This window comes from Lepus europaeus, chromosome 3 (assembly GCF_033115175.1).
Source record: "Lepus europaeus isolate LE1 chromosome 3, mLepTim1.pri, whole genome shotgun sequence".
In the NCBI taxonomy this organism is placed as follows: domain Eukaryota; kingdom Metazoa; phylum Chordata; class Mammalia; order Lagomorpha; family Leporidae; genus Lepus; species Lepus europaeus.
Genome location: NC_084829.1, coordinates 161,013,263 through 161,036,183, shown reverse-complemented (window position 1 = coordinate 161,036,183; position 22,921 = coordinate 161,013,263). Strand labels below are relative to the sequence as shown.

At 62.7% G+C, this 22,921-nt stretch overlaps 1 protein-coding gene across 1 annotated transcript in view; it reads right to left on the bottom strand.

Annotated features, from left to right (window-relative positions):
- Positions 1-299: 299 nt before the first annotated feature.
- The window catches only part of IGF2R (insulin like growth factor 2 receptor), a 107,676-nt gene continuing 85,054 nt past the window's right edge, over positions 300-22,921 (bottom strand). Inside the window, exons 31-48 of the mRNA XM_062187005.1 lie at positions 21,897-22,087; positions 20,631-20,757; positions 19,776-19,895; positions 19,209-19,465; positions 18,822-19,040; positions 17,630-17,779; positions 16,496-16,657; positions 15,351-15,558; positions 14,945-15,091; positions 13,625-13,859; positions 12,863-12,999; positions 10,550-10,664; positions 9,411-9,557; positions 8,631-8,818; positions 5,920-6,106; positions 3,641-3,793; positions 2,645-2,714; positions 300-2,010 (exon numbers count right to left, since the gene is read on the bottom strand). Coding sequence (XP_062042989.1) covers positions 1,573-2,010; positions 2,645-2,714; positions 3,641-3,793; positions 5,920-6,106; positions 8,631-8,818; positions 9,411-9,557; positions 10,550-10,664; positions 12,863-12,999; positions 13,625-13,859; positions 14,945-15,091; positions 15,351-15,558; positions 16,496-16,657; positions 17,630-17,779; positions 18,822-19,040; positions 19,209-19,465; positions 19,776-19,895; positions 20,631-20,757; positions 21,897-22,087 — 3,251 coding nt within the window. The 3' untranslated portion in view covers positions 300-1,572. The remainder of the gene's footprint in view (positions 2,011-2,644; positions 2,715-3,640; positions 3,794-5,919; positions 6,107-8,630; positions 8,819-9,410; positions 9,558-10,549; positions 10,665-12,862; positions 13,000-13,624; positions 13,860-14,944; positions 15,092-15,350; positions 15,559-16,495; positions 16,658-17,629; positions 17,780-18,821; positions 19,041-19,208; positions 19,466-19,775; positions 19,896-20,630; positions 20,758-21,896; positions 22,088-22,921) is intronic.

Below are 22,921 nucleotides of genomic sequence, written 5' to 3'. Positions count from 1 at the left end.
GAGGCCGCAGCTGGGCCCCAGGTCCACATGAGATCGGATCCAGACAGAGCTGGGAGGCCGCAGCTGGGCCCCAGGTCCACATGAGATCAGATCCAGACAGAGCTGGGAGGCCGCAGCTGGGCCCCAGGTCCACATGAGATCGGATCCAGACAGAGCTGGGAGGCCGCAGCTGGGCCCCAGGGTTCACACCTGCAACCACGGAGATGCCGGAGAAGCGCAGCATGGCTTCAGCCTGGGGTCACGGGGACCCTCATGAACAGGAAGACACAGGCGGCGGGAACAAACAGTGACACGCGGAGAATAATTTATCTTTTATTGAAATTGTTGATACTTTATATTACAGTAAAGTTGATTGATTGAAAAAAAAGTGAAGAGAAAAAAAATCAAATTTTTAAAAATACACTCATGTTTAAATCAAATAAGCCATACTAACTGGGCACAAACCAAACAACCTGTGGGGTGGTTTGCTTTTCAGTATATAATCCCACCAAGTCTATATACACGCTAAATGCAAGAAAAGTAATTAAACACTTCCGGAAGAGAGTCAGAGCCAGGGAGGAGCCCGGGACCCCCTCCCCCGCAGGGCAGAGACCCGAGCACAGCGCAGGGCTGGGGCGGGGCTCTGGCCCCACGCTTTCCATGCAATTTCCCTAAGTCGCGCGCTGTGCAAATTAAGGCTTCTTGTAGGTCAAATGGTATGAGCAAAACCTCTTTCTCCTTAAAAAAAAAAAAAAAAATCGGCACAGTAAAAGGTGGCATCACGAGGGCCTGAGGACAGGAGGCCCAGCCCCAAAGCTGGAAACCTTGCCGACGCCTCCACTCTAGTCACGCACCAGAAACCAAACCAGAACAAAACGAAACAGAAAGAAAAATCGTCACTCTTTGGGTGGGTTGTCGGGATTCACCAGCCGGTGAACAGAATACTGACACGTGCTCTGTACGGCCGCGGCTGCCACCGCCGGGCGGGCGGGCCCTCCGGAACCCAGGCAGGCGGGGACCCCCAGCGCGCGCACGCATGCGTGCGCCCCTGGGGATCAGACAGCCAAAAAGAGAGACAAGATGGAACGGAGGGCTCTGGGGGGGTGCGCTGGTGACAGCTCGAGACCCCAGCACAAGCTGCCTGGCGGGGAGGGACTTGCTGCTTTCTGGTTCTTTCGCTTGTACTTTTCTGCAGACCTGAGTTAACTGTCGAGGTCAATAAATAGGGAGAGCTTTAAATGCTAACACGTACTGAGGAGGTGCCCTCGGCGGGGCCTAAAGCAGCGAGGGGCTTCTCCACCACAGCCCTCCGACCTGCAGCTCTGCCTGCGCGCGAGGACGTGGGGCAAGCCCTGGGACGCGAGGCACCGCCCCCTGGCCGATTCGAGCAGTGCCAAGTTCCCATGACTGTAAACAAATCGCAAAGGGGCCGCGCCCGGCCCCCCGCACCCTCTCCCCCGTCACAAAAACTCTTCCCTTTTGAAGCAGTTTTTGTTAAAGGCAAAAATCACGGAAGCGTCACCGAGTGGAAGTCTGATTTGGTTGGAGGCGCTCGGCTGGGCCCGCCCCACGCCCTCCTTAGGCACCGCGGAGTTAGATGTGTAAGAGGTCCTCGTCACTGTCGTCATGGAAGGAGGCCAGCTGGGTGGCGGTGGCGGCGGCGGCAGCGGCGGTGGTGGTCGGCTTCGGTGGCACCGGCCGCGCCTTCCCCTTCCGCAGCTTCTCGCCTGGGACCAGCCCCACCCGGTCGTCCTCCCTCCCCCTGGGGGCCTTGCGCTGAGGGAGCCTCCCGGGCTGGGAGCCGTCCGGCACGGCCCCACGGCCCGGGGCCGCCTTCAGCTCGGGGATGGTCAGCACCTCGTCCTCACTGTCCTGCTCGTCCCCGTGCAGGGAGCTGAGGGCCTCGGCCCGCACGGCCTTGGTGGTGACGTGCCCGTTCTCCTGGCCCTCCTTCCCGGGCCGCGGGGCCGGCAGCTGGATCTCCTCCATCAGCCACTCGGTCTCGTTCTCCGTCTCCTCCTCCTTGTTCACCTGCCAGGGAGACAACAGAGACCCCTGCCGTCCCGCCACGCGACTCCATCCCAGCCCACCCCAGGCCATGGGGCCCCCTGACAGGGGCAAGCTGGGCACATTGCCTGACGCCCTTCACCACCTCCAGGCTGCCCCCAGGGCCCTCCAGAGGGCGGCAGGGTGGGCGGCCACTGCCGGCTCCCAGCAGGACGAAGCTGCTCACGGGGCCTCCGGGCAGCAGCCTCCCTGCCACAGGCACAGGCCAATGATGGCCAGCAGTGCTGGGGCCACACAGGCTCTTCCGGGCGAGGGGCCTGGCCGTGGGGGGGTGCAGGTGGGGCTGAGGGAGCAGGAGCCACAGCGAGGACTTGGGTCAAAGGACCGCGAATCTGGTGGCACAGAGCAAGAGCTACAACTGTATTTGTATACTCTCTGTGACCCGCACGACGCCGACCCCAAGGCTAGCACAAACAGCCCCCCAAAATCAGCAGGACAACGTAAACACTCTGAGGAAGTCAGCGGTAATCATCACAGTGTGGGAAAACGGAAGTGGGTGAGGGAAAGAGGCTGGGGCCACGCTGCTTTCCTGTCCCCCTGTGGTGACGTCACCCTGCACTGGGACAGCCCCAGGCACTGACACCCAGCACCCCGCTACCTTGGAGTACTTGTAGGAGACGTTGGAGCTCCTCCGGCAGCAGCTGGTCAGCTTATTCATCACTGTTTCCCTGTAGAGGAAGAGACGGAGATCAACCGGGGACGGCAGGGGTACCGGGGAGGGTGCCGGGAGAGATGGTGCGCGAGCAAACGCCAGCCAATGCCCTTCGCTAGCTCCATGTCCGGGGTCAGTGCCGCCCGGCCCCCTCTCACTGTGGCACACGTGGCAAACACTGAGGCCGCAGGGAGCGCCGGGGCCAGCCGGCCCCTGCCCCGCACCCAGGCCCCAGCTGCCCTGCCCCGTACCCAGGCCCCAGCTGCCCTGCCCCGCACCCAGGCTCCAGTGGTCCTGCCCCGCACCCAGGCCCCAGCTGGCCCTGCCCCGTACCCAGGCCCCAGCTGCCCTGCCCCGCACCCAGGCCCCAGCCGGCCCTGCCCCGCACCCAGGCCCCAGCCTGCCCTGCCCTGCACCCAGGCTCCAGTGGTCCTGCCCCGCACCCAGGCCCCAGCTGGCCCTGCCCCGTACCCAGGCCCCAGCTGCCCTGCCCCGCACCCAGGCCCCAGCGGCCCTGCCCCGCACCCAGGCCCCAGCCGGCCCTGCCCCGCACCCAGGCCCCAGCTGGCCCTGCCCTGCAGGGCTCTCAGCTCCAGGCTGCCCACTGGAGGACGGGAGACTCCACGTGGCAATCACAGGACAATGACGGGTCCCCGCACTCAGCGAGGTGCAGCCAGCAGGGTGGCCCCGCACCTGGCCATGCTTGCTTTAGGTTCAGGGACCAGTGTCTGAAACGGGCACCTCCCCCACAGGGCTGAGGGTCACGCCTGGAGGAGGCCTGTGGGCGGGAGCCTGGGCACGCCCACCACGGAAAGCTCTGACTTGACCCTGAGCTGCAGCCGGCTGCGCTGGCCCCAGTGAACCACCATGGCGTGGCCCCCCGCCCCCAGCCAGTGAACCGCGGCCTGGCCCCCCCGCCCCGCGGCCGCCCGCTCTCCTCACCGCCTCTCCTTCTTGTACAGCAGCAGCGTCAGCAGGCAGCCAGTGAGCGCCACCAGCAGCAGGCTGAGCAGCGCCCCCACAGCCTGGCTCCTCTCCGACAGCCCCCGGTGCTCCTGCTCATCTTGCTCCGTGTTCTCGCTGTCGAAGTCCACCCTGGAACGACACCGCGAGAAGTGACGTGTCACCGTGTCACCGGTGGGGGCCCCGCCCGGGCGTATCTGGGCAGCTTCTGGGAGGGTGGCTGTGAGGCAGGGTAGGGGGCAGCGCAAAGCACGGAGCCGCTGGACCAGACGCTGGGGACGCCGCCTGCTCAGAGCCTCTCCCGCCCCACGGGACTTCCCACACACCCACTCTCTCTGCACCCTGAACGGGTTCGGGGATGGGACAGTGTCTCAGATGCAGCCTCATCGCGCACCAGGGCTGTGCCCAGGCCAGTGCTGCCCGGACATGGGCACCACAGAGCCCCTCGCCGAGCCTGTGCGACACAGCGGCCAGCACCGACGGTCACACTCACCGGGTAAGCAGTGCATCTCTGTGCCACTGGACATTTAAGGAAAGTAGTTAAAGACGAAGTCCCGAGTGACACTCAGAGGGAGACCCGACCTTCTCGTCTCTGGCCCTGGCCGCAGGGGGCACACGGGCGGAGGCGGACCCGCACAGCGCCAGCAGCGAGGCTCTGCTGGCCACAGGAAGGGAGTGGCAACCCCAAGCCCACACGACATCAGACGCTGAGAATGCCCGGTGCTCACTCAGAAAAGCACCAGTCAGGGCACGGCTGGCTCCCGAAGCGTTCAGACAACCGGCCGACCGCTGGCCCTTAAGCGAGCTCAGCGTAAGCCCAACCGTCTCATTCTAGAACATCAGTGGCCACAGGACAGCTGGGCGTCCTGTCGCAGCGTGGCAGGGCGGCATCAGCCTCCGCTCTGCCCCTCGAAGCCCGCAGACCCCTCCCCTCGAAGCCGGACCCTGGCCCGCCACTCAGCAGCCCTGCAGAGCTACAAATGGCCTTCTACTAGGGTGACACCCGCTACTTGTCATTCTTGCACGATGAGATTCTGAAGCGTAGAGCCCACGCTACTATGAAGAGAACACCTTGCAGGCTCTGCCCCGGCCCAGCTCCTGGCGGCTGTGCCTGCGCCATCAAAGCACCCAGGGCCCGGAGAGGTCAGTGACCACCTCTGGGTGGGGCTCTGCTCTTGGCTACAGCTTTGGTTGTCCTCCAAGTCTCTACGGCTCCGTCAGCCCGGCAGGCGCCTCCTGCTCCTGCCACGCACCCATGGCTGAGAGACGTCTCCTGCTGCCGCCCCCCACCCCACACCCGAGCTTTGAGGCCAGCCCCGCTGCCCCGAGTGCGCTGTGCTCCTGCACCCCCACAGGTGCAACTTCTCAGCTCCACCGCTGACAGGACCTCTGGGCTGGCTTCCTCCGAACCGACAGAGCCAGGCAGGGGGCTGAGCGGAGGGCACCCACAGCCTCTGTGTGGGAAAGCGCCAGGCGCCCATTCCCACCACTTTTTAACCCCCAATCTGGTGCTTTCACAAAGAATCTGGGGGCCGCCTTTTACCATGTGACGGCCGCACTGGAACGCTTCAGCCATCCCAGCGCTGACCGCACCGTGGTGAGATGCCAACCCGGAGCCCCTCTGCGTGACTGTGGCCACGAGGCCTCAGCTCCTCGAACCTACGATGGCGTAGGACCAAGCTGGCCACTCGGGGCCGAGTTCACGCAAAAGGAAACGGACCTGCATCCCCTCCCCCGCCCAAATCCCTGCTTCGGCTGCAGAACTCATTTTTCTCCTGGTCTTAACATCTCCACCCAGACACTGAGGAGCTTGTAGGAAACGGTGGCTGGTGCGACAGGACGGAAAAAAGCCCAAGAGGAAGCAGGGGCATCACGCCTCCTGGCGGAGGGCTCCCAGGCACCGAGGCCGCTCCACCCTCCCCAGCCGGGACTCTCGGGGCAGAAACACAGTCCCCTTTGCTGCCCACAATCACCCGGCCTGCGGCGGAGCTCCATCCATCCAGATGTGCCACTCAAACACAAATGAAGCCCCAGCACTTAACCACATGCACCAGGGCATGTCGGAAGGTCCTGGAAACACAGACGATACCCAGACGGCACCCGCCCACCAGCAGCTATGGGGGACCCCGGACATGCCAGGCTGTGGCCAGTCGGCCCTGGAGCCACCTGCTCACAGAGGCAGTACAGCCCCAGGGTGGCCGGTGGTGGGGATGCTGTGCCAACTGGGAGGGGCAGGGTGGGGCGGCCGCGGCACCTACCCCAGAGGGCACACGGCCGAGGTGTACCAGGAGAAGAGGTACTGGCAGTCGGCGGTCTCGTGGCTGAACTCCGGGACCCCGTCCTGCACCAGCGGGTCACAGTGGAAGAAGATGGTGGAGGACACGGACTTGCTCTTGTCTTTTCCGCACTTGGAGGAAGACGTGAACACGATGTCCAGGTCGCCATCTGGGAAGCAGGAGGGACACACGGGACGCTGCCATCAGCTGCCCCATGGTGGCCCGAGTGACCCTCCTACCATCTGGGGGAGTCTGCAGACCTCCAGGCCTGCGGCAGGACGCTGCACCCAACGTTCCGGGGGCACCCGCCTCTGCCTTGGCAGCTAACAGAGGCCTCCGGACGCGTACTCGCCCAGCGTGCGCTGAAGAATTTAACCTCGCTAGGACGAAGGCCGGACTGTCACCACGTGACCTGGAGCGCAGTCGGCCATGCACGTCCGGCCACCCCAGAGACAGAGGTCAGCGACCTGCACAGTCAACCCACCGATCAGACCCACGTCACAGAAACCGGTGCAAACCCCGGACACCAAGGCTTGGGCCAGTACCCGGCCGACCACCCTCCCAGGCACTGTCGCACACCGGGCTGTGAGGGAAGCACGCCCAGATGCCGCAGAAGAGGCCGACGAGGCTGTGCGTGTGCGGCCCCTCGGCTGACTTTACCCTCACGTGGCCTCCTGCCCTGACAAACACAAACACTTCCGCATCGCAGGTGAGGGAGTCTCCTGGGGACTCTGCTTCCTCCAACTGTGTGGGGGGAAGTCCCTGTGGCCGGCCACTGCTGGGGAGCCACGAAGGACACGCGTGTAGAGTGTGAGCTGGACAGGCCCCCGAACCGAGTGGGGCCCGGAGGCAGGGACGTGCAGGCTCAGCAGGGCCCAGGGTCTTGCTCAGGACAGGCTGAGGCCGGGCAGAGCCACACCTGGGCTACAGGGGGGCTTTGCGGTTCTACCCTCTTGAATGAATGACAAAGTTCATTCATTTCTTTGTGAACGTAGAGCTCCTTTCTGGTCTTACTGAATGAGAAAGTGAAGAGACCTGAGAAGGATTTTATTAGCCAAGACTACATGCACACACACGCATACACGTGTATGTATGTACATACGTGCTCACAGCTGGGGATTCCAATAAGCCTAACAGGCACACCCCTTGCGAACGTGAAGGTGTTGACTCCGAACCCGTGCAAGGCCGTGGAGCCTGACTGTGCCTGAGACACGGGAGGCGTGCCAGCCAGCAGGAGGGCTGGCATGGGCTGAGGCACCCTGCACGTGGCCTCGCAGGAGTAAGGCCCCCGGGGCACAGGACAGCACCAGGGGTGCAGGAGTGGCCGGCAGCTTACGAGCCTGGACGGCACGCGAGGTCTACCAAAGCGCTGTCCTGCTCTGTTCACAGCAGTGTGCACCTCTCGTCCCTGCCCTAAAGGCCAAGCAATGTTCAGCAGGCGCCTCTGTGGGGCCAGGCACCGAGGGCCCGGGACAGCGAGGGAGGCAGAGCGAGAGCCGTTTGAGTGCGGGCTTTGCCTCTGAATGATGGGCAGATTTTGCTACAGGGGCTACACACTCAGTGACCAGCGTGGGGGTGCAGGAGCCCTTCTTCATCTGGGTAACCTGGGTTTTTAGCCATTCTTCATGGTTTGGAAAGTTCACACATTCACGCAGCGCCAAGACCAAGCTGTGAGAAGTGTGTGGCAGCTGTGATGCCGGTGCTATGGCTTGGCCAGGGCTCGCGGTGTCCCCAGGGGGTCCCGTGTGGAGATTTAACCCGGCTGTGAGGCAGTAGGAAGGTGGAAACTCAGCCTGACGCTAGCGTGCAGGGGTGGGGCTCTTGGGAAGTGGTTAGGATCCGGTACAGTCCCCAGGGTGGGCCCCAGTGACTGAGAAGAGAGAGGCCAGAGGGCACGCTTGTGCACGGCCCCTCTCCCCCAAGGCACACCCTTGGCTGCTCGGGACTGCCAGCCAGCGCCATTGCCATTGTGGCCTTAAGTCTCTGTGAGAAGAGTGTAAATAACCCGTTCCTCCTTAGGAACCTACCCAGCAGCCTCAGGCACCTGCTGACGGAAACATGGAACATTCCCATTCCGACACCAGTGCCTCCCAGGAACGTGCTGTCATGGCCGGCAAGGAACAAGACGACCCTTCCTGGCGCCGGCCTCGTGGCCGCCACCCAGGGGCCGGCCTCGTGCTGCCTTGTTAAGCCAGGAGGAGGCCTCCGCTCGGATCCAATTCTAACATTAGGCGTCTCGACCTTCTCCCTTATTCCTTTTGATACATATGAAATTGCTCACCCTTAGTTGAAATTTCAAGAAAAAGAGGTGTCCTGCCTAAAACCAAATCGAAGGTAACTGTGACTGAGCAGGCCTTGCCCCAGAGCCACCTCAGCACCTCTGGGAGCACCAGGCTTTGATGGCCGAGACGTAATTTACCTACAGGGAGACGCTCAGGTCTCTCACATCACGGTCGACACGGCTGTGCCGCACAAAACACAGACCCAGAGCAGAGTTCCTGTCTGAGCCCACATCTCCACGGCTGGGAAGCCACGGACGGAGATGCCATGGGGTTCTTCCTCGGAGGAAGTTACACATGGCACATTGCAGGAAGCAGTAACCCTCAATGTGACACGACCAGGAAGTCGTAACCCTGGACACAACGTGACAGGAAGCAGTGACCATGAACACGACACAACCAGGAAGCAATTACCCTGAACGTAGTACTTGGTTCTTTCCGAAGTGCCCACTTTCCTACTGAAGCGCTGGTCATTGGGCTTGACCTGGCACACGCTGGCCCCAGAGCATCCTGGGTGTGTGGGGCTGGTGAGCGAGGACAGCTGGATCTCGTACAAGTAGGCATCCCCATTGGCCCTCATGTCCCCAGAGGCGCTGAACAGCCTGGACAGGAGAGACGACAGCAACTCAGGTCTTCCAGAAGCCCTTTCTGACATGACCCAGGGTCCTCGGAGACACTGCAGGTCCCAGGAGGCTGCCCTGAGCTGGGGCAGCACCCCCACAGCCCCAGTGACCGCAAGGACACCAGCTCCGAGCCCATGGCCTCACCCACCCTGCCGTGAGGAGCGTGATTTTCCCAAATGCAGAGATCACTGGTACCACGGCGCATCTGCCCCTTCGCAGGCAGTGGGCATGGCAGTCACCTGGGCCGCTGGACCCCAGGAACGGCCCAGGGCCCTGCTGAGAAGCTGACCTGCCCCCATGAGCCGCTAGGTCAGGACACTGCCAGGCGCCCACGCTTTCAGAAGACTGTCTTCAACCGCGGGCGGAGCAGGAAGTGAGAACTGCCCCTCTTTGGCGTCTAGCACCCAGCAGTGGAGTAACGTGTTCTTGGTTTAAGCACAGCATGATGATCGCTCCAGCAACAGTACTGGAACACACAGACCTGCCTGTCCCACAACACTCCCGCTAGACAAAGACCCGCGTCCTTGGCTTCTCTAGAGTAAGTTTCGGTGCCCAAAAGGCAAGTGCTTACTTGAAATAAATGTCGCCGAGGCTGACGCTCTTGCCATTGATGGGGTTGATGATGGTCCCGTTCTCCATGTGCACCTCCTGAGGCTTCACGGCACAGGCCGCCCGGGAGTACCAGCTGAAGTAGTAGGTGCAGCTGTCGATGTCAAACCTGCACGGAGGAGGCACCGCGTGGTCACTCGGCCCGCCAGACGTGACAGACGACCGTGAGACAGAATGGCAGCAGCGTGCCGGCTGCGACCCAGGCACAGCCACTTGGGTTCGGAGGCCTCCCTGACAACACCCGGGGCTGTGCGGGCCCAGGCAGCACTGACGCAGCTCTGCGTGTGCCTCGTTCCAGCACTGTCTGAGCGCGTCGGTCAGGGACGTGAGAAAGGAGGCAAGCATTCCATTGGCGGCTCTTACAATTTGGAAATGGCGTCACACGTCTTTATTGGAAAGGCAGAGAGACAGGTATCTCCCGTCTGCTGGTTCACACCCCACGCTGCCCACACTGGCCGGGCTGCAGCCAGGAGCTGGCAACTCTGTCCAGTCTCCCACGTGACTGCCAGGGGCCCAAGGTCTTGAGCTGTCACCTGCTGCCTCCTGAGTGCGCACTGGCAGGAAGCTGGAATCAGGAGTGGAGTCGAGACTCAAACCCAGGCACTCACATGGACACAGGCGGTCCAAGAGGCAGCTTCACCACTCCCACCTAATCCCACACACAATTTAAAAGTTAAAAAAAAAAAAACTGACTTTTAACTCATAAATTAACAAATCCTCAGTGTCCGGGATGCCTTTTTTCAAGCCCCGCTTCCAGAAGTACAGTTACCAGCAGCTCAGAGGTGCCCCCTGCTGGCCAAAGGCCCCGTAGCACCAGATGCAGCGCTGCTGGAGAGAGAACTGCCCAGGCGGAGGCCCCACGGCTTCTGGGTCCCTGCGGGGCTGCTGGACAAGCCTAGCTCAACAGTGCGTGTGCTAAGCTAGCGAGGCAGGGGCCCTGTGTTAGTCCACAGTCTGCTCCTGCTCGCCAGCAGCTCTGGCTCCCAGCCTGCTCCCCACGCACACGTGCTGCCGGGCCCCCGGTGGGGACCACAGGAGAATCCTGCAGCGCTCCCTGCTCAGGGTGCCGCTGCACAGCTCTGCCTGGCCCCGACTCCTCACCTCGTGAACGCAGGTTTGCCCACTGTCTTCGCACAGGTCAACTCTATGACGGAGGACGCAGTCTTATTTTCCCCGCACGGATAACCCTTGGAGTAAGTGATGGTCACTTTGTCATCTGAAACACACAGAAGTTTGCACCGATGTCAATTTCCAGGGTGTTAAAAAAACCTCAGCCTCAGAGTCGGAATCTACGTTAAGGACTGGAACCTCTGCCTCTCCAGGGGTTTGCTGGCCCGACCTCAGCACCACCGGGGTTGGTGGCGGCCACCAGGCCTGTACCGCCACTGCCTCGGCAATGACAAGGCTCGGGCTCCATCTTCAACCTTTCTAGGATGCTTCCAGTGCCTTCGGGATCCAGGAGCTGGGCCACGCTCTCACCTACGGCGGCCGTCACCATGCACCTGTCTCCTGTCTCCTGACAGGCTCTCCTCTGAGGCTCCCAATGATAACAGGGCAGGAGTGGACCACGCAAGGAGCCAGAGGCAAAGCCGCCACATTTGCTGGCTCTGCTGGCCCTGAGTGGAGCTCTGTCTGCTTTTGCGGGTGCTATGTTGGAGGAAAGCCCTCAGCCCTTTAACCTAGAGTCTAGGAGAAACACACGCTCAGGCTCGAAGGTGCAGCTCCACAGGGCTGCAGGGCGGCCCCGCCTGGACCCTCGCGCCCATGCCCAGACCCTGCTGGCGGCTGCCTCGGTGCCTTGCTGGGAGCGGTCTGAGCTCAGCCCGTCTCCCTGGGGCACAGCCCGGGGTCTTCAGGAGGGGCACACGCCCTCTAGCCTGACCTACACGCACGTGTGTCCCCTTCACGTGGCAGGAAGAACACGGTACAGCACTAGCGAACGACACGCCAAGCACTGCTGGACCAGGGGCTCCCGGCTCTCAGCCCTGCCCCTTAACTCCAGCTGCTCCAGTTGAGTGTGTTTCGGATACAGGCTTCTGTGTACAGTTTTACAGGAGTTCCACTGTTTCAAGGGATCCAAGACAGGTTTTGAGCACTGTAGCTCCCCCGTACTAGCTGGGCAAATGCTCGACTTCCTGTACCTGGGCTGCCTGACCCAGGAGGCAGACGCCAGCACCTGCCCCCAGTGTCGCAACTGCTGCACTTTGAACGTGGCCCTCAAGGTGCCCGTGCTGGAAACTCAATCTCCATAGCAACAGTGCTGGGGCAGGACTGGGAAGGTGAAGGTCACAGGTCACGAGGCTTCTGCCCTCATGGACGGATCCATGCTGTGACCACGAGGGCAGGTTTGTTATCACGGGGAGGGGGGTCCTTATGTCCTTATGAGAATGAACTGGGTCCCCTTTCCTGTCTGGCTCTCTCCTGGCCCGTGCACCACGGGATGAGGCGGCAGGAAGGCCTGCGCACGTGCAGCGCCCCGAGAGCCACAGCGGCACCGGCCTCAGGTGCCCTGCTCTGGCAACACAAGACAAACTGAGACCAGCACACAGAGCAGTGGCCTGATAAACGTCAGCTTCTCTCACAGAAGTCCGCCTCCCGCCCCATGGACAGTATTCCCTGCCAGGATGCGTCCCCAGGGGAGAGCATGAACTCCACCCAGCAGGCCCTGCCAGCCCCCAAGATGGTGCTCACCAACTTGATCAGCGAAACCTTAATCTCTCAGCCTTCGTCAGCTACAGGAGGCTGAGGGGAAGGCTGGCCGAGCACCCAGAGACCAGAGCGGAGAGGGGAGCAGCAGCTGGACCACCACCACCCTGGCCCTGCCCAGACAACAAGGACACGGCAGCAAGTGCCAGCACGGGTCTTGGGCTGGAGGTCGCCCGCCCCTTCACAGCCAGGGACTCCCCACGGCTGGCCTGCGGGACTTGGGTTTCATTTTTATCAGGGGTGACAGGCTCCCTCCTTCTCTTCTTCCATTTCAACGTCCTGAGCAGACAGAAGCCACTCTGGTCTCATCTGGACAACCTGGAGAAACTCACCCTAGCCTAACAGGCAAAGGAAAATGCCTTTCTCCCCCTGCCCCTCCGACACAACCCAGCCAGTCTCACGCCGGGGAGACCGCCCGCCTCAGGCACGCACTGGTATAACACCTGCCACTCCGTGGTCAACCGCAAGGTCCACTTCCCATTACAACTCTTACAGCCCCATTCCTATTCTTCACACTGCTGAGGTGCTACTCCTGCGTCTCCTCGCCCGAGACCTCGTGCTGAACTCAGGAAGGATGCTAAGCACCCGGACCCCTGGTCTCCCAGGACAGCTGGGCCCCCAGGCACTCAGACCCAAGTGCAGCTGTGAGGACTGCCCCGTCGCACTGCGGACAGCCCGGCCTCCAGACCCGGACGAGGCCTGACTCACCCACGACGTCCAGTTTCTGCGTGTGAACAAGGCCCAAGACCTGCACTTGCCCAGTGGGGCTCTTCTTGCAGATGCTGGCTCTTTCCGAGCAGTCGAGGGGCCCCTTGTAGATCCTCTGACACAAGTTGATAAAATACCTGCGAGGCGACAGCAAGGGGCCGGGGAGAGGCGCGAGTCAGTCCTCGCCCTGGCAGAGCGCAGGGCGAGGGCTCCTTTCCTAGTGTGCTAAGGACCGAGTGCGCTAACGTGGCTTTTCTGGTACTGACAGGTGCCCACTACAGAAGGGACCTCACCCACGCAAGCCTGCGACACCCCAACAAGGAAGACTGTGGAGCCGGACCGGCAGCGGGGAGCCTGACCTGAGGTCACTTTCATCCTGCTGCTTACCACACCCCTGCCCTGTGCCCAGGCCGTGCAGAGCTACGAGTGCCCAGTTCTTCCGAGGATCAGAGAAATTCAACACCCCCGCCCCTACCTGAACACAGGAGGGCCCCTGCATGGGCACAAGTCAGACCAGCCTACGCCCACCAGGCCGGCACGTGTGGGTCGCAAAGGCTCTGTTTCCATTCACCAGAAGCCACGCCCCCACCGCGGCACACGGTGACAGGTGGGCACCCCCCAGTGCATGATTGAAATTAAGCCACCTGAGCATCCCACAGGTGGGGTGCTCCCATCTCCGTACCCCTCGGCTACTGCCAAGGGGCCCCCAAGCTGCCGCCCCCCCACAGCACAGCAGTGAAGGCCCACGGGGCAGGAACTCACGTGGCTCCTTCGTGGACGAAGAACCAGGATCCGGTGAGGGAGGAGAGCAGCCGCAGGTCGTAGGTCTTGTGCTTCTGGACGAACTTGCACTCCATCTTCTCGGGCGGGCAGACCACTTTGGTCTTCCACTCGAAGGTCACCTCGCACCCGCGCACTTCACTCAGGACCCGCGGCTTCCCGATGTCCTCATCCTCATCACACCTGAATATGATCGTGGATGTCCGGTGGCTGTTGGCTGGGGGGCAGCAGGAGAGAACCACTCAGACCTCGGCCACGCTGGGCTCACCGAGTCCGCCCTGCCAAGCCGCCACACTGGGCACCGGCGGACACTGGCAATCTGGCCCCACGTACCGCCCTGACCACAGCCCACTCGGTTCCACTCTTGCAGGAGACACAGCGTCTCACAGTGCTTGCAGACAACCGGACAAGGATGAGGGGGACAGCTGCCAACAGACGCCTCAGAGCAACCTCAAGCCCCTGGGCAGGCCATTCGCGAGACTCCCATCACTTCCCCTGGCTTCACGTCACCTCGCTCTCCTGGGAGCTCACGTCATGTGATGGGACCCTCTAGCGACATGGGTCTCCAGCGAGACAGGAGCCAGGGCTCCAGGTCTGGCTCACCAGCCCCAGTCGGACCATGCCTGCCTGGCAGCAGCAGGGCACGGAGCCCCTGGGTTTTCCTTTTTTGTTTTTTTTTTGTTGTTGTTGTTTTTGACAGGCAGAGTTAGACAGTGAGAGAGAGAGAGAAAGGTCTTCCTTCTGTTGGTTCACTCCCCAACTCGCCGCTACAGCCGGCACCGCGCTGATCCGAAGCCAGGAGCCAGGTGCTTCCTCCTGGTCTCCCATGCAGGTGCAGGGCCCAAGCACTTGGGCCATCCTCCACTGCACTACTGGGCCACAGCAGAGAGCTGGCCTGGAAGAGGAGCAACCTGGACAGAATCCGGTGCCCCGACCGACTAGAACCCGGTGTGCCAGCGCCGCAGGCGGAGGATTAGCCTGTTGAGCCGCGGCGCCGGCCCCTGGGTTTTCCTACATGCTCACCACCCACCCACGAGGGGCAGGGACTCTGCTGAGGCACATATCTGAGCCAGCGGCTGCACACGGTTGTGGGGACACAATTCCCTCCAGCCGGGGAGGGGTCCTGTTGGCCTCCAGCATCCACATCAGCACAGCTGTGCTGCAGCCACAGACGGCCACCCCCGCATCCAGCTGGGCGACCGGAGGTTTTTCTGAGAGCAGCCCCAGGAGACCAAGTTCTGGGCAGCAGAACCCCGGCCGTCACTGACCGACACCTGCTGCCGGGACGCGGGCCCCACTTACACTGCCTGCAGAAGCCCCACTCGTGGTCTCGGTCGTAGTCTGAGGTGGTGCTGCACCACAGCTTGGCCCTGCTCTCCACGACGCACTCCTCGTAGCTCTTGCCCTTGAAGGTGAACGGGAAGACGCAGGGGTCGCCTTCGTCGGTTTCTGGGGAGAAGAAGGTGAGGTGAACGATGCAGGCTCGGCGCTCCGTCAGCAATGCCTGGCCAGGCACGACCACTCGAGAGCCTATGTGGAGCCCGAAGGAGGCTGCCCTCCATCCTAACCCACCTACGGGGAACCCCACCCGAGACCACGTGCCCCGAGGCCGGGGGGCACTGGGACGTGGGAGCCCCCGCGCTGGGGGGCTTCCCTCCTCGGCTTCACCATCTGCACACCTGTGCGTTTATCACGCTGAGAGATTTACCTGGAGGGCAGGGGTCACCATTCATGTAACTCAGGATGACCGCCTCGTCCTGGTGCCTGTAGTCCAGCCGCATGGACGCCAGCCGTCCGAAAGACGCCCCCTTGGTCCCCGAGAGCAGGCAGACGCCTCCATCCTTGCAGCCCCCCTCGTCCAGCCCGGCGGCCGCGGTGCACACCCCCACGCTGTACGTGCGCGAGTCTCGGGTCACCTGGGCAGGCAGACACGACGTGTGGCTGTGAGTGGAGCGGCGGCCCCTCCCACGCGGCAAGGGCTGCGCAGGCGCTCCTGCCTTCTCCCCTGGCCCCCGGCCTGCCCCCAGAGGGTGACCAAGGTACTGTGGGCTCCCAGGGCTTCACCCTCCCTCTGCCCTCAGGCCCAGCTTCTCTCTCCTCTGGGGATCCAGGGGCTGTGAGGACAGAGGCAGAAGTTCTCCCCCAGGCCTTTGCCTCCCTGCCCATATCGCCCTCTGCAGGCTGTCCCCTGAAGTGCACCTGTCGGGAGGGCTCTGTGACCGGGGCAGAGGTGGCAGCCGATCTTGGCTGGGGGCCCACGGCCTGGCAGCTGCACTGTCTTGACTTGGTGACTGCCACATCACAGGGCCTGGCTCTAGCCAGCAGGGACCACTACTCAGAGACAGTCCAGACACAGGCCAGAGGCTCCGGACAGCATCGAGTCACACACCTGAGTTTTTTGAGGCTGGGAGCACAGCCTAGCTCCCTGCACCCATCTCCTCCTCCTCACCGTAAAGCCAGGTTAGGGACACAGAGGAACTGCCTGCAGCTTGCTGCCCGCCACGCTAGACCCAGCCCCGCCCAAGGGTGCATGATCACATGGGTGTCCCCCAGCCCACTCTCCGCCTGGGACACAGAGGACCCCACTGTCAGCCTCACTGGGCGTATGGCCCTCACAAAACCCACCCCACTCAGGACAGGCGCACTGTGACCCAGGGGACGAGGTGGGCAGTAACCAGGCTGAGCCAGCCACAGCCCAGAACCCTTCCTGTTCGGCTGGCCACAGTCCCCACCAGGCCCTGCCAAGATGACCACCCCGACGGCCACAGACCGCACGCGACCTGAGAACGCAGAGCGTGCCAGCAAACTGGCCAGGCAGGCCCCGTGGCCGGCGGCTCCCCTGGAGCGTGCTACCTTGAAGGTGTTCTTGGAGAGGCTGGACAGGTTGAAGCTGTAAAGGAGCTGCTCATCCGTCAGCGCGCAGCCGTCCGTCTTCACCTCATCGGGACACACGATGGGCGTCTCCCACTCGAACACGAAGTCACACTCACTGGTCCTGATCAGCTTAGGAGTGCCCTGTGGGTGGGAGGAGCGTGTGGGAGACAGGTGGGGGCGGAGCGGAGGTGACGGGCGAGCTTCGGCAGCAGGTTGGGGGAGTGAGGCGTCCTCAGGGCACAGAGGGGCAGCCCTGACTCCACCCCACACACCCCTGCAATGCCCAGCTAGCCCCAGGTCACTGTCCCTTCCTCCGACACAGAGGGTGCCTGGGGGCCATGCAAACGCCCAATGGAAGCCAGGGAGAGGCCTGCCACAGGCCTCCCAGGAGTCTGGGCACAGCCCCCACCCCCACCACGCAGGGAGTGAGCACCCTCACCCCCGACTCCTCACTGGGGGCGTTCACAATACCGATCAGTTCTTGGGTCAGCTTCTCTACCCCCGCCTCACCCAAATCCACAAAGACAGGTGAGGTGGCCGTCAGGGGCTCCCCTCTCCCCGCTGCCGAGACTCGCTGTGACCCATGGGAGCACAGGGGAAAGTCTCTCCCAGCCTCCCCGGGTGGGTGCTCACTCAGCCCGAGTACCGATCGTTGGACAAGTACAGTCACGGTGCCCCTGCACGGCAGGAGACAAGCAAGGACGCCCAGCCACGCTGCAGGGTGGACACATCTGCAGGATGCCCTCGACAGAAGGCGGTGCTGTGGGAGACACACAGCTTCCTACAGGGAACAGCACCCGCCCTGTGCCACACGTGCCCTCAGGGCGACCCCGCAGGTTCCCGTGGCATCCACGTGAGTGCGCGTGCACACATACACACACATGCGCGCGAGGGGCAGACTGCGGCAGCTTCGTCCTTCTGTGCTGACTCATCTCCAGCGGTGCCCGAGCAGATACACGCCCACGGGCCCTGGGGTGCCCTGGCCTCGACACGGAGCAGCCCCAGAGGCCCCTGCAAATGCTGTCTCGCCTCCACGCTTCTTCCCACCTGACCCGCGCTGCCCGGCTCCCCCAGCGGGGCCCCGGCGTCGGGGCGGTCTCGGCGGCCACTCACCATGCTGACGCCCCTCTTGCAGTGAAAGGCAATGAGGGAGGTGTAGTTGAAGTGCTTGTCCGCCTGGCAAGGAGTAGTGCTCTCAAAATTCAGGTAAATCTCGTTGGCCACTGGATTGAATATCGGAGGGCCTGTCACCCGGCCGATATCCTGAACAGAGGACGAGAGCAGAGTGAGGTTCTGGAAGGTGTTCTCCATGCAAATCACACCCGGTCAGTCAGGAAAATGAGCAGCGGAGATTTTTCTGCACCAAGATGAACGTTTCGTCCTGTTTCCCGGGACTTTCCGAAGCTCCTGCACACACACGCCTCCCTCTCCGTGGAGGCATCGCCGCGGCACGTGCAGACCACCTGGCTGCACCGCGCCCACGCGGGGCTTGACTCCGGTTTGACAACTGATGCAGGGCGACCCAGGAGGAAAATGCTGCAGACTGCACTTCTTGGAAGGCAGCCGTCAATCACGGACCCCGGCCCCGCAGCCGGAAGGAAGCACGTTTACCCAGAACCCTCCCTGCCTCGCACGGCTGCAGCTTCACCGACTCCATGCTGCCCACTCTGCTCCCCCGTGGCAGCGCCACGCGCGGCGTCCGGCTCTGCCGAGGACACCCGGGTATCTCCAGCAGGACTCACCCTCAAGCACACACAACACAGATACACACGTCGAAAGGGAAGCTCTTGACAGGCATTTTAAATACTAAACCAGACCATGAATTTGATGGATTAAAAAAAAGCCCTGAAGGCAATTCACAGAGATAATTTTTAAAGACCTGAATCTGTACTGGAAAACGTTAGCGGGAGACCAACCAAAGCTTCTCAGACCTGCTCCTCCCTTTGCTGAACACAGCGCTTGCATTTAACAAGTGTTAACACAGACACCAAACTCGGCCAACGCCCTTTCTGGGACTAAATCCTAGCAGCTTCTCCTGACCACGTGAGCCCTGAGACTCCCAGGCTGCCGGAGAAGCGCCCCTGCACCTGCGTTCACACTTCCTCAGGTGGCACAGGACCTGCTGGCTCCTCCGCACGGCTGACCGCCCACAGCCCACGTCCTTACGTTCACGTTCTCCTGGACGGCTCAGGACACACACAGACCAGCCCGATGGCCCCCTTCTCTCTGCCGGAGCAACTCAACGGAGAGCAAGGAACATGACACAAGGGCTGTCGCCCGGAAGTCCCGTGTTGGCCACACTTACGATGGGCGACCCATCCACGGGCACTTTGCACACGGCGGCTCCAGCCGGGCAAGCCACGCCGTGCATGGGGTTGAGCGGCTGACAGATGTTGATGTAGAAATCGGGGTAGGTGTCGGAGGAGTCATCCTCGCTCTCGTCGTATGCTTCGTAGCCGCCCGTGCGGTGGATGAGAGGCGACAAGTCAATGATGGCGCTCCCGTTCCTCACGGAACATTCCGTCTGTTGGAGAGAAAAACCACAGCTCAGTCTACCGAAACATTTTCCTGGTGACTACGGCACCGAGTCCCTCCCACCGACTGCACTCCTGGGACAACCGGGAGTGCACAGGGCAGCTGAGTCTCTGCTGGGGGGTCGGGTGCGGCCGGCGGGCATGGGGTGGGCACTCACCACCTGCTCACACGCCAGGGGCGTATGCCAGGAGAAGAAGAGCGTGCAGGTCTGCTTGTCCAGCGAGATGAGCATGGGCCTGTTGGTGGGCCCGCTCTCGGGCCTGCACACGAAGCTGATGACACTCTTGTAGGTCAGGCCAGATTTGGAGGGACAAGGGGACCCGTCCTCGTACACCAGCTGCAAGACCTGGTCCACGTAGCTCAGCCTCTTGCTGGCCCTGCCCACGCTGATCCTGGTCTGCCCGAAGCAAGCTCCTGGAACACCGCATGGGCGGGGCGGGGCGGGAGATACACACAGGGACGGGGTTAGCGGCTGACACGCGAGTGAGGGCTCTCAGCCAATCCGAGCCGGCCAGCCCGCTGTCCCCTGAGCGCCCAACGTGGTTTTAGCTAACGAGTTACATACACGTGGTCACGGGGCCCCGTATCAGTGGCCCATGCAGGGGGAGGAGAGGCCTGCTGCTGTGTTTCTCATCTCTTGCCAGGGCGTGGACACACACACCCCTGCCCCCGCCCAGGGACAGGGCGAGTGAGCAGGTGAGAGGTGCGAGGCCACGGCACTTACCCACACCGGGGGAGCAGTTTTCATTCTCGCCGCAGATGCTCATGTAGACGAGCCCCTTCTCGCTGTACGCGGCTGTGAAGCCGGCCCTGCCGCTTAAGGAGGTCAAGTCAAACAGGTGCCCTGCGGGGGGGAGGGAGGGCACACAGTGACCCCAGGGAACTCACACGCTGCTCACGCCAGCTCCAGGCCCTCTGAGAGCTCGGCTGACGCACTGCCCCGTGTGCGTAACGAGAACGGCCACCCCCAAACGTGGGAGAGGTTTCCACCACAGGTTCCCCCAGGATTCCTCGGCCTGGGAGGAGCCAGGGGACCGCCGCTCGTGTCCCTCTGGGTGCCCAGCACCGAGGGACAGCAGAGGCCTCGTCGTCCATCACACTGGCCTACAGGCTGGCTGCCCTGGAGAGCCGAAGCCGCTGGCACGCCAGGACACTCCACAGCCCCGCGGGTGACAGAAGCGAGGAGTGACCACAAGGGGCCTTCAATCACGGACCCCAGACCCGCACGCAGGAAGGAAGGACCCCTCCCCTGCCTCACATGTACCCACCAGCCCTGACCACCTGTGAAGAAAGGCCACCTGTGCCCACGCCTGTCCTCAGCTGTCCAAGCTGGGCACAGGAAGGGGCCCTGGTGCTCACCTGTCCTCAGCTGTCCGAGCTGGGCACAGGAACGGGCCCTGGTGCTCACCTGTGCTCAGGTGCTCAGAGGCAGGGCCCCGGCGCTCACCTGTGCCCACACCTGTCCTCACCTGTCCTCACCTGTGCTCAGGGGCTCAGGGGCGGGGCCCCGGCGCTCACCTGTGCCCACACCTGTCCTCACCTGTGTTCAGGTGCTCAGGGGCGGGGCCCTGGCGCTCACCTGTGCTGGGGTTGGTGACCTGGCAGTCCTCGTGCACGTTGTTCTTCACAGGGCAGGCGGAGGCCGAGGGCCAGGAGAAGGTGTACTCGCAGTCCTCCACGGCACTGATGAACAGGGGCCTGGAGTTCTGCAATGGACCACAGGGACCTCGGTTCCAGCCCACACCAGGCCACCCTCCTCTGCCGAACACAGGCCCTGAGCTCCTGTCTGAACGTCCCTGAGGCGTCGGGAAAGCCGACGGGCACTGCTCGGCCCTGTGGCACCACTGTGGGCTTAGATGTGTAGCTGAGGCAGAGCCACCAGGGCCGGAAACCCACAGAGGGGCCAGGAAAGCTTCCGAACGCTGGGGTACAAGACGGGGCCACCAGGGATGGAAGAGGCGGACAGCTGATAAGGCTCTAAGCAGCAAAGGAACTGACGCCTGCTGTCTTGGCTCAGGGCACAGCAGGTCGCCAGAAGAACCGGTGCTGACCCCACCAACCCCTCCGAGGGCTCTGCTGCTCCCAGGGGACGTCCTGCCCCCCTCCGTCTACCAGGATCCCATCAGGAGCGCCTTGGCCCACACTGCAGTCCAGCCCCTGCACAGGATGGCACGGAGCCCCCGCCACTCTGAACTGCCTCTGCCTGTCGGGCCGCCACGCTGTCTGGGGCCACGAGCCTCCCTGCTCTGTCAAGAGGGTGGTGTGGAGGTGCAGGGCTGCAAAGGCTGCTCAGACTTGGCACAGCTCAGAGAGGCGTGGAGAAGCCGTCCACGCAGTCAATACCTGCTCGCCTGCACGGCACCCATCACGAAGGCAAGACAGGCTCCTGTGCACCGCGTGCCCGTCGTGAGCCAGAAATGACCCCCGAGGTGCCCCCACCTCCTCCAACCCTCAGAGCAATCGGCACAGTCACTTCTGTCACTCAGGCCAGGGCAGACACCACCTGTGACCCGGGTCTTCGCCTTATCACTGCCCAAGTTGCTCCACAGAGACAAGGCGTGGCACCCAAAGTCCGTTCTCTCTGCGGCCCAGGGGCCCCCGAGGCCGACCCAGGTGAGCACCAACTTGCTCTGAGACTGAGCTGCCAGGCTGAAGATCCGGGAGTCACAGACAAGTGCTCCCTGGGCCACCGTGACACCACCCTATTGCCCTGACCCCGGCCTCCTGAGCTCTTCAGAACACTATCCAGGCACACGAGGACGGGGCTCTCACGGACGCTCAGATCTGTACCATTCTGGAAGATTCTGGTAGCTGCAGCAACAGGGGTTGAGAGGCCGCCACTCACCGCCTGGTTCTCGCTGCAGGTGAAGCGGATGGTGGTCGACTTCCTCCGGACGCCGTCGGGACAGGGGTCGCCATCCACGTACTTGAGCGTGGTGATTCCGTCTTTCCACTGAGGACTGTCCTTCACCCTGCCCAGGTTCACGGGCCTGGCGCCGCCCACCAGACACGCGGCCGCCTCCGGGGGACAGGGGTCTGCAACACGAGAAGGTGCGACTGAGACCACCCCCGTGAGTCTCCCGGGAGAGCAAGCTTCACCTGGAAGGGGGTCGGTGTGCTCCAGAACCTCACACCCCCTTCATTCCAAGTCACCCCCGACGTCCACTGCTTCTCACTCAACACTGTACGGGCTGGGGCAGCTGTGGGGTGTGGCGGGGTGATCCAGAGGCAACCGACCCTCCTAAGGGGGCCGCCTGCCCGGCCGCACAGGGCACAAAGTCCTGTCTGGAGTTCAAACAGAGCCACACCACGATGCAGGCGGGGCTACACTGAACAACACAATGGGACAAGTCTCGCTCTCAGGCGTCCACGCCGCCGAGGGCAGTGCCAAGCTCCCCGGGGACTGCTCTTGGGCCCACATGTGCACCTGACCGCCAGGCTCGGCCCTGGCACTAGGCAGTGGTGCGCCAGCCCCACGGCACTGGCTGATCCCTGCTCTTGACCACCACAGCACACAGCCAGGGTCTGTGCATCACACCCCTCCTGTCTAGAGGGGACAGGCCACTGCGATTATTTCTACATGTCCCTTGTGTTCAATAGTGTCTCACGCTCCCGTTCGAAGCTCTGGGTGCTGTCCAACCTGGGGCCACACCATGAGCATTTAAGACTCCACTAGGGCTTGTCCCCCGGAGGCCCGGTGCTGGAGGCTGGGTCCCCAGGGTGGTGGAAGCTGACGACACCATGGGACATGCGCTCAGAGGGGACTGATGCCTGTCTGGGGGAGTGCGGGCTCACTTCAACTGAGACAGACCCTCCGATCAGCCCTGCTCCTGCCATAGGAGTAACAAAGGGCCTCGGAAACACCACCCC